The sequence below is a fragment of the Pholcus phalangioides genome, unplaced genomic scaffold, assembly GCF_987345545.1.
Source record: "Pholcus phalangioides strain wild (caught in Gottingen) unplaced genomic scaffold, Ppha-v1.0 ptg000030l_1, whole genome shotgun sequence".
NCBI classification, from domain to species: Eukaryota; Metazoa; Arthropoda; class Arachnida; order Araneae; family Pholcidae; genus Pholcus; species Pholcus phalangioides.
Window position 1 is genome coordinate 7,209,501 of NW_028301620.1, and position 11,281 is coordinate 7,220,781.

General features: G+C 45.8%; 1 protein-coding gene across 1 annotated transcript in view; it reads left to right on the forward strand.

Annotated features, from left to right (window-relative positions):
* Positions 1-10,983, forward strand: part of LOC149067517 (uncharacterized) — a 34,379-nt gene extending 23,396 nt beyond the window's left edge. The window contains exons 2-3 of the mRNA XM_089252584.1: positions 1,642-1,867; positions 3,732-10,983. Of these exons, the coding sequence (XP_089108710.1) occupies positions 1,780-1,867; positions 3,732-10,144 (6,501 nt within the window). The 5' untranslated portion in view covers positions 1,642-1,779 and the 3' untranslated portion in view covers positions 10,145-10,983. The remainder of the gene's footprint in view (positions 1-1,641; positions 1,868-3,731) is intronic.
* The last annotated feature ends 298 nt before the right edge of the window (positions 10,984-11,281 follow it).

The following is an 11,281-nucleotide window of genomic DNA, read 5'->3' on the forward strand; positions in this document are numbered from 1 at the left end:
TTCGGCCGGTTCGTTATCCTCCTCACACGTTAACGATAGATGGACGATAACTCTTTCTACCCCCCATTCGATTTCCAAGAAATCGCCCCCGGGTACGAAAATATACTCACGTGCCTCCGATATTAAACGTAATATAATTCCTATATTTTTTCCCATACGAAATCTTTATACACAAGGTAGAGAGGAATTTCTTTCTGTATATAAGATCCAGGGTCCTTTAAATGCATTGTACATATTCATGAGTGAAATGCCTATATTGGACCACGGCATAGGTAACATGTTCATTCTCAGTTACAGCCTGTAGTTAATGTCAACGTGATTGAGTATTCACTAGTCGGCTAAAATTCGCGCGAATTTTTGCATGGAGTGAGATATTGCTCAACGCTGGAATGAGGTGTCGTGCTCAATGAGTAACCTCTGATCTTTCCCACGTGACCCAATCATTAGGTACTATTCCTGCGCGATCACAGGTTGCGACTGTACTTAGGCATATTGCAAGGTGTTCCAAAATTGACGGGCCGTTTCAAAAATGAATAAAAGAACCCGAAGGGATAGAAAAATGCACCGTTTACTCCATTGCGGGTTGAGGAAACAAAAAATTTCCAGTCAGATAGAATTTCAGAATTAATTACAATGTTTTGCAACAGATGGTACTGCAGTCTTGAAAAAACTAATTTTATTTAGTTGACTAGATCAGTTTTTCTCAACCTGGGACCATATGCCCCCCCCCCCTGGTGTCCTGGGATATTTTAGGAGGGGCCCACGGGAGAAAATCAAATGGAAAAGAAACCACTGATGTCAAGTATTATGATAAGTACCTGGATCAAAATCATTAAAAAGCCTAGGTTTTTCATCCGCATCGAATGCACGAAAAATCGTGAATAAAATCGAAACGATAACCAAGTTCTTCATGATGATATGGAGTGATGAAATAATATAAAGTAACTAACCGAAACGTTAAATGATCTTCAAATTGATCGATGCGTCATATTTGTTACGCCCTCTGGTGGCGACATGTGGAACTAATTCCCCCACTGAAACAAATTCCCATCACTTCATGAAGTCCTCCACAAAATTTCACACTTTTCTGCAGGCCCGTCAGTTAGGGAGGGGGGGGGGGGCGTTGCCCCTCCTGGTTTCGCCTGTAGCTACTTTAAAATAGGGTCTTTTAACTATGGACGCCCTGTATATTCATCTCATATGCGTGCCAAACATAAAAGTTTTTTTGGTGAATTACATTTATACAATATATTGTCACTTACAGTTGTTCTTTATTTCTCGACATTGGCGATTTTTCAGCAATTTTAGCAAAAGATATCACATTGACTTGCATTTGATAATTTTTTAGCTGCAATTGACAACTTCACTAGAATTTGACAATTTTTTCTCGTGATAATTGGCGATATCCGTGCGCATCTCAATTTCCCGTATTTTCATGAAGGAAGTATGGTCAGCCAAGGTATTTATCGTGTTTTGCGGAGCCGGATGGAATCCCTTGGCGGGATGCATTTGTTCCACGGGCCGGAGGTTGCGCACCCCTGTTTTAGATAGATCACTGTATATGTTTTTTATTGTTATGTGTAGTTTGTACGTTATTTGTATGTGAAAACGTATCGAAGAAATTAATTTTTCTATTTCTAGGTCCATAAAGAAAGATCTTGAAGAAATAACAGGGACCCCCGAAAACACAAGAGAGAACACAAAGGACTCTAAACCACTAGGAAGATAGACCTGCCAAAAAGGGCCAGAGGTGGGGGAAATAAACCCCTTAGACAGGAAATGTCTGCGGTCTACAAGACGTGGACGTGGCTAGCGCTGCTAGTAGCCATATTAACGACCAAAGATGTACAAAGTAGCCAAAAAACAGGTTGGTAATCATAAGAACGTTATTCACTTAAGCACTACCAAGTATTATATGTTCACATAATACTGTACTCTTAAAATATAATTATACATTTAAGAGCACGTCTCCCTTGACGAAACCCTCTGGACGTACGCTGCCTGACCTTAACGGTGTGGGCAAAAGCGGATACAGGCTCCTCGAACGGGAGAAGGTGAATATCTACCTCCACCCTCCAACCTATGCAAATAATACAGTTTTTTCACTGAATGGGGTGGTATTCTTCCATAAGCTAATGTCCGAGACTTCTTAAAAATTCACAGGCGGTTTCCCCCAAAATCCCTATGGCATGAATTCGGCTTTCATTTAGCAAGTTCCATCGATAGGTGGTACTGGCTCTGCAATTCTTTTCAAGTGATGTCATTTTAATACACAAAATTATTATATAGTTGACTGTCCTTATTCGGGTAGAACACTTTCATCAGCACATGAAAGCTCAACAAATATCATTTTCAGTTATTAGATTACAGCACCAAATAATATCATAATTCATAATACCTATAAAATGTGTCAAAAAGTGCATTTAAACTTCAAAAATTAATTTGAAAAAACAAATGATCATAAAAACCTGCGGTTTACACGAATGGAATCATGAGAATTTTTTTTTGGTGGATTAAAAAGTAATTTAAAAAACCGACTATAGATAACGCTGGCATGCAATAAATGGAGTAGATTTATACAAATTCAGAGCAAATCAATAAATCGCACGAATACACGTGCATTTTTGATTTATTGCCTCATATATTGCACATCAGCGCCCTTTATCATTGATACAGTATTTGGAACTTTTCTTACTAAAAAAAATCTTATCTCCCACTGATCGTGCAAACCGATATTTTTTCCATCATTTGTTGCTTTTAAATTAATCTTTAAAGTTTTAAAGAACGTTTGAGGCATTCTCAATTTTCTGTAGAAACCCATACTCATTATGACAACTTGTTACGATTTTTGCGAATTTCTAAAAAGGATTACGACTATTGTGTGTGCGTGTAGTTTTTCTCTTAATTTCAAAAATGCTAGGGTTTCCCCATAGAGAGGACACTGAAACGATCCAGCACCCATTTCATTCCAATGGGTCTGCCAGTAAGTTCGGTTATAGCAACTTTGAGTTAGCTTTTGAGAGGTATACATTGAGAAAGATCGTTGAGCTCCCGTCAAGTCTGGTAATCTTCGAAATATACAATAGGAAGGTTTTTTTTCTGTAAATGATTATCATAACCAAGGCCTATTTCATAAAGAACATATAAGGTGTCCCGAAAATTGATTGATACATTTGGAAAATGAATTTAAAAAAAATGGGAGTTGATAGAAATGTGCCGTTTACTGCATTGTGCTTGGGAAGTCAAATAAAATTTCAGTCAGACAGGATTGATAAATTAGTTACAAAGTTCGGCAACCGATTGTACTTACTGACTAACTAACCGTGCGGTGGCTTGGAATTTCTACCACCGGAAAAAGTCAATCACATCTCCATTGGTATCTGATACATATTCAATAATTTCCGGGCTTAATACTTTCAAAGTTGCCAAGGAAATTGTCCCATTTGTGTGTGTGAGTTACTGTTTATGACCAATAGAAGGTTTATATCGCTTTGTGTCAAACAATGTTTGTTTTGTGGTTTTCTTTTTGTCTTGTAGTTTTCTTTTTTCTTCGTGGTTTTCTTTTAGTTTTTCTGTCCTGTATGTTTTTGTGATGTTTTGTTTAATAAATAAAGTGTTCATGCGTATATCAAATGGGCACTCGTCAATTTTGAGACACCCTGTGAATCCAAATGTTAAATAATAAATTTTCTTGCATGACATACATGTCAATTTTTTTTTCCTCTTTGCAGAATTGGTTGATCTCTGTTCAACGGAAGGGGTTTTCCGACATCCCAAAGACTGTCGCCGCTTCATTCGATGCGTCGAGGAAATAGGATCGGACCAACGTTTCAAGGTATTCGAAGGCCGATGTGATTCCGGATTCGTGTTCGACGAAAACATCAACGACTGCAACCTGCCGGAGCTCTCGCCTCCGTGTGACGTCCTCTCCGACGATGACGTCGATGGAGCAGAGCCCACGTACAGGTTCGTCCCAGACTGGCAAAGAGATCAACAGAATGACTTCGGTGTTCCGATACTCGTAGGAGATGCGCAAGGATTTTCCGATCGGGTGTTCGGTGGGAGGAGCTTTCCATACGACGTCATCGTACCCGAGATAGGCACGCCGGTCGAAGAGGTGTCCCTCGAAGAAGAAGACGTGCAATTCGAGGAAGCGCTGCTCTGTGATAAAAGCGGTTCGTACCGTAATCCGTCGAACTGCAGCCAGTACTACGAATGTATCGAGTTGCAACCCGGAAAACAGTTCACTGTGAACCCTTACGAATGTCCTCGCGGATTGGTCTTCGACGAAAAGACGAAAGCTTGCGTCGAGAGAAATCAAGAAGACGGTTGTGGGACCAGGACTAAAAGATCACCGGCCTTGCATGCACCCATGCCTTGCCCATCGGAAGGATTTTTCCGCCACCCACAAAACTGCCGGGCGTTCTATCGTTGCGTCGAGTCCCGACCAGGAGTTTACAGCACCCACTTCTTCTCTTGTCCAAACACGCTGGTCTTCGATGAAGAAGGAACCACATGCAACTGGCCGGAGAAATCGACTCCCTGTGCTCAAAGTGTATCACGCGTTCGCGCACCTACTCAAAGGCCGAAGCCTGTACGAGGACCATCTTACGGAGACAGACGGAAAGACATTGCTCCCACGGAACCACTTCAAGCACCAAAGCGACCATCTCCATCCACTTCAAGGCCACAGAGACAGCAATCACAAAGACGTCCGACACCATCTACACCACGTCCACAACGACAAAGGCCTCAGAGACGTCCGACATCAACTACACCGCGCCCACAGCGACAGCAACAAAGGCGGCAACCGACATCTTCGCAGCGACCACAAAGACAGAAGCAGCAGCAGCAGCGGACTTATTCGGATGGCACTGGTTGTCGTGCTAATGGATACTTCGCCAACAGGAACGAGTGTGGTAAATTCTATCGGTGTATAAAGTTGGGCAACGGATCGTTCCGGAGGTATAATTACACTTGCCCTAAGAACACGGTGTACGATGTGCGCAGATCTCAATGCAGTGCCAAGTATTACTGTGCAGAGTCAAGGCAGAAACTCAAAAGACCATTGAACGACGACAGCGGAACCACAGATCAGCAGGGCACAGAGCCGCAAGGTGGCGACGACGGTGGCGGTTCCGATGAATGTAAAAAAGAAGGTTATTTCAGGAACTCAGAGGACTGCAACAAGTTTTACAGATGTGTCGATTTCAAAGGTGAGGGCAAAGAATTCACTCGTTACGACTTCAAGTGCCCAGAGGGACTCGTTTTCGACGAGGAGAACAGCGTTTGCAACTGGCCGGACAAAGTTGCTCCTTGCGAGACCAGCGGAGATGGTGGTTCCGATAATGGTGGTAGTGGTGGCGAATCTGGTGCAGGAGACGAGGGCGAAGAAGAAAGTGAACCTGAAGAAGAAACGACCGCAAAACCAGCCGAAGAAGAGGAAGAAGAAGAGGAAGCACCAGCTGATGAAGCGGGAGAGGAATCCAATGAATCATCTGGAAGCAAATCTGATGGAGAATGTACAGAAGAAGGTTTCTTCAGGGATCCCAATGATTGCAATCGGTTCTACAGATGCGTCAACTTCAAGAGCGAAGGCGACTCCTACGTCAAGTACGATTTCAAGTGCCCGGAAGGGTTAGTCTTTGACGAATCGAATGACGTCTGCAATTGGCCCGATGAAAGTGCTCCGTGTGATCTGAAATCCTCAGACGGAAAAGATAAAGACAAAGATGGAGAAGCCGAGGAAGATGAAAAAGAGAGCCAAGATCAAGCTCCGGGTGATGAAGAGGAGGAGGAGAAGGAGGGAGACCAAGAAGACCAGAAGGAGGGAGACCAAGAAGACCAGAAGGAGGAAGACCAAGAAGACCAGAAGGAGGAAGACCAAGAAGACCAGAAGGAGAGTACTCCAGAACCATCTGAAGAGTCTGAGGAAACTGAAAAAGAAGAAGAATCTGGTGGTTCTTCCGATGGCAAGGGTTCTGAAAAAGGAGATGGCACCGGAAGTGGCGAATGCAAGAAAGAAGGGTTCTTCAGGAACCCCGAGGACTGTAATAAGTTCTTCAGATGCGTCGATTTCAAAGGCGACGGCAAGGAATTCACTCGTTACGACTTCAAGTGTCCAGAAGATCTAGTATTCGACGAAGAGAATGAGGTTTGCAACTGGCCCGATCAAACCTCACCTTGTGAAGGCGGAAGTTCCGGAAGCGGTGATGAAGGTGGCACCTCCGAGAAGGAAGGAGAAGATGGTGGTGCGACCAAAGAACCATCTGAAGATAAGACATCGGAAGAAACTTCGACCACAAAGAAGAAGAAGAAGACAACGAAATCAACGACCCCGATATCGACAACGACCGAAGCGCCACCGGCAGATTCTACAGATAACGATGCCGGAGGAGAGGAAGAAGAAGAATCTGATGATAAGGATAAAGACAAAGATGACGGTGGTAAAGGCAGTAGCAGCAGCGGTGAGTGCACCGAGGAAGGATTCTTCAGAAACCCCGACGACTGCAACAAGTTCTACAGGTGTGTCGATTTCAAAGGTGACGGCAAAGAATTCACCAAATATGACTTCACTTGCCCTGAAGGTCTCGTTTTTGACGAAGAAAATGACGTCTGCAACTGGCCGGACGAAAGCGCTCCTTGCGACTCCTCTTCTTCCGGAGGTGATGGCGGCAAAGACCAAACAACCAGTTCGACCCCCGAAGCGACCGAATCGTCCTCCAAAGCGACGGAGAAAACGACCAAATCGACGACAACAACCAAGAAAAGCAGTAAAACCACTGCTAGCGAGAAAACGACCACTTCCGCCGCTCCATCTGGTGGAGAGGAGTGCGAGAAGGAAGGATTTTTCAGGGACTCCAGTGACTGCTCGAAATTCTACCGTTGTGTCAACACCGACGAAGGGTTCGAAAAGTACGACTTCAAGTGTCCGGAGGACCTGATTTTCGATGAGAAGAATGAGAAATGCGACTGGCCCTCGGACGAGAACACCTGTGACGAGAAGAGCACCGACTCCGACGGCGGTAGCGGCTCGACGACCGAGTCTTCGGGTGGCGACGATGACGATACTTGCACCGAGGAAGGTTTCTTCCAGGACTCACAGGACTGCAAGAAATACTATCGCTGTCTAGACGAGAAAGGGGATGGTAACATAGAGAAAACAGATTATTCCTGCGAGGACGGTGAAGTGTTCGATGAACAGAGGAGGTTCTGTAACCGAGCCGACCCCGACGATCCATGCAAACCTTTCGAACCTGACGGTAGTGATTCTGGATCTTCCTCGGAGGGAACGACCAGCTCTTCGGATTCCAGCACAGCTTCCGCAACCGACGAATCATCGACTCCCGTTTCTGAATCCACGAGTGAAGGGGGCAGCACTTCAGGAAGTGATGGATCAAGTGGTGGTGATGGAGAATGTACCGAGGAAGGCTTCCACAGGAACCCGGAAGACTGCAGTAAGTTCTACCGCTGCGTCGACTTCAAGGGTGATGGCGAGACTTTCACACGCTATGACTTCGATTGCCCGGAGGGGCTCGTGTTCGACGAATCAAACGACGTCTGTAACTGGCCAGACGAGAGTGCTCCTTGCGATAGTTCCTCGTCCTCCTCGAAAGATAAGGAATCGACATCCGATTCATCCTCATCGACATCAGATTCGTCCTCCTCGTCGACTACCGATTCGACATCCGATAAGTCAACGACAGAATCTTCGTCGTCTGAAAGCGGCACCTGCACGGAAGAGGGCTTCTTCCGCGATCCCGATGACTGCAAGAAATACTATCGCTGCCTGGATGAGAAAGGTGACGGAAGTCTAGAGAAGACTGATTATTCTTGCGAGGACGGGGAGGTGTTCGATGAAGAGAGACGCTTCTGCAACAGAGCTGACCCAGATGATCCTTGCAAACCGTTCGACCCTCACGGCTCGGAATCGACCACGGATTCATCATCAACGACAACGACGAAAGCGCCAAAAACGACTAAAGCCCCAAAGACAACAAAAGCACCCAAATCCACTACCACGGAAAAGACCACAGCCGCCGAATCCGGAACTACTGAATCGTCTTCGTCCACGGATGATTCAGGAAGTAAATTCGACAGTGGTGGTGAATGCACAGAAGAAGGGTTCTTCAGGAATCCCGACGATTGCAGCAAGTTCTATCGCTGCGTTGACTCCAAGGGAGATGGGGAGTCATTCACGAAGTACGACTTCGAATGCCCCGAAGGATTAGTATTCGACGAGTCGAATAGCGTCTGCAACTGGCCGGACCAGAGCGCTCCGTGTGATGGTTCGTCGTCATCGTCTTCCTCCGATCAGTCATCCACCACTGGCGAGGATTCAGCTACGTCTGCATCCGAGTCATCAGAGGGAACGTCAGAGCCCACAGAATCGACGAGCGACCAGACACCGGATTCGTCGTCATCATCTTCCTCGACCGATGGTGACAGCTCTTCGACGACTGGTGACGACAGTGACAGCTCTTCGACGAGTGGCGACGACAGCGCTGGCTCTTCTACGGAATCCGGTGATCAGTCGTCATCCAGCAAGAAACCCGCAAGTGGGGACAGTAGCAAAATAGAATGCACCGAAGAAGGCTTCTTCAGGCACCCCGACGATTGCAACAAGTTCTACAGGTGCGTCGACTTCAAAGGTGACGGACAAGCTTATACCAGGTATGACTTCGACTGTCCCGAGGGTCTGATATTCGATGAAGTGAACAGCGTCTGTAATTGGCCAGAGCAGACTCCTCCGTGCGAGGCCAAAAGCGGCGGCGGAGGTGGGGACAAAGACTCGACGGATTCGTCTGATCAGGATGACAATACAACGACCGAGGGTGGTGAAGATTCAAGTACGGAAGCTGATGAAGGTACAGGTGCCAGTGAGGGTGCGAAAAGCGGCTCAGAATCCTCGTCATCATCTGGTGAATGCAAAGAGGAGGGATTCTTCCGCAATCCAGATGACTGCAAGCGTTACTACAGGTGTGAGAAAGACAACGAGACCGACGAGATGACTCGCAAGGACTTCGAGTGTCCTGACAAACACGTTTTCGACGAAGAAGGACGTTACTGCAATTCCGAAGACCTCAGTCCACCCTGCGAAGATGGCGGAGACGAAGACAAGAACGGAAATGGCAAGGACAAGAACGGGAACGGCAAGGACAATAACGGAAACGGCAAGGACAAGAACGGAAACGGTAAGGACAAGAACGGAAACGGCGAGGACAAGAACGGAAACGGCAAGGACAAAAACGGAAACGGCAAGGACAAGAACGGAAACGGTGGAGGTGAATTCGAGTGCAAAGAGGACGGCTTTTTCAGAGACCCGGAAGACTGCAGCGCGTACTACCAATGTTCGAAACAGGAAGATTCCGATGAATATGACAAGAAGCACCACGAATGTCCCGACGGACGCGTCTTCGACGAGGGAAGCCGGTACTGCAATGAAGAAGATCTGAGCGAAGAGCCCTGCGATTCCAAATCCGGTTCCGAATCGCCCGGAAAGGAGGATGAAACTACCGATGCCTCCTCATCATCGACGCCAGAAGGAGAATCCGGTGGCGACGGAGACAAGAGCGACGAATGCTCGGAAGAAGGCTTCTTCAGGAACCCAGAGGACTGCACCAAGTACTACCAATGCCAAAAGTCCGACGACGGAGGCTTCGACAGGAAAGATTTCGAGTGTCCCGAAGGACGGGTATTCGACGAACAGGGAAGGTACTGCAACGAAAGGGACTTCAGCCAGCCCTGCGAACCGGACTCCGCCGATTCTGGAGAAGATAGTACCCAAGAACCGAGCGAGCAAACCGACTCATCAGGAAGCCAAACCCCGGAACCCACACCTTCTGGTGGTGACGACGACGGCGCGGGAGAAGAATCCACGGATTCCGATGACGGAGGTGAAGAGTCCGCGACGCCATCAGCTTCCGGTGGGACAAGAGGAGGAGGTTCCAGCGGACCGGAATGTACCCAGGAAGGTTTCTTCAGGCACCCGGACGACTGCAACAAGTTCTATAGGTGCGTCGACTTCAAAGGTGACGGGCAGGCGTACACAAGGTACGACTTCGACTGCCCCGAGGGACTGATCTTCGACGAAGTGAACAGCACGTGTAACTGGCCCACCATGACACCCGGTTGCGAGAACTAGAAAACAGAGAAACGATCTCTCTCTCTTTCGAAAAGGTCGATCGATTTATCTACGGACTATAATATTCGTCACTAGGTGGCGTTAGTGCTCTAAATCGTGATCACGGTGTCATTTTTTTTTAATATTCTTGTTTTATTTTGCATTACGAAATATCGAACAGTCGTATTACTTTCTACTACACTGCCAATGCCAAGAATCAATTGGGAAGTTTGTCATTGGGGGTGTCGTCGGATCCGTCAAGTGCCAACCAATTTTTTTTTAACGTCTTGGTTTAAGGAAGGAATTTCGGGGTGGGATTAAGTTTTAAATCCTCTTTCATTTTTTTTTTAGTTATTAGTGAATCACATTAATCCTTATTTATTTTTCTATCACCCTTTCATTCATCATCACCATGAATCATCCTAAAAAAAATGAATTACAACGACAACAACAACATTGCTCAAAGTGCCTTTTCTTCGAAACAAACGATCCATAATAACACATGCAAAAAAAATGGAGCGGATTAGTGTGAGTGACGTCACATGCGTAGTCATCATTAGAGAGAAAGAGGAGAATTAAAACTTTGTGTGTGCCATGTCCAATGCAGTTGTGTGGAGATATTTTTTTTTCACTTTCGTACAAAACGGGGTTAACACATGTACAAACACGAGTCGCACTGAAAACAAAAAAAAAACCAAGATATTATTATTATTATTATTATTACTATTAAAACACACACACTGCCTTTCGCCTGTTTGTTGTATGTATATGAGCTTTCATTAATTATTTTCATTTGTTATACGTTTTAGAAAATAAATAAAAAAATATTGAAGAAATTAATAAATTTCTTTGAAAATAAATGTTCCTCTGGTGTGATCTTATTTTCGTATTGCTTTTGATTCAACCTCTAAGATAGTAGTCTTCAACCGTATATAGACAGTGTGCGGGCCAAATTAAAACTTCCGACAAAGCCCGCGGGCCACCAGCTCAAGCAGTAGTATTTGAAATTGAAAGATTTATAAGCAGGGATGTGCATTACCTCCGTCAGAGGAGCATTGTATGGTCTTGCCGCCCTTCTCTTGTTCTACTCTGATTTTCTTGACTACTTTCCACTCGGATTCGTCTCCTGTGCTATACCCCGCTTGACCTCCCCACCAC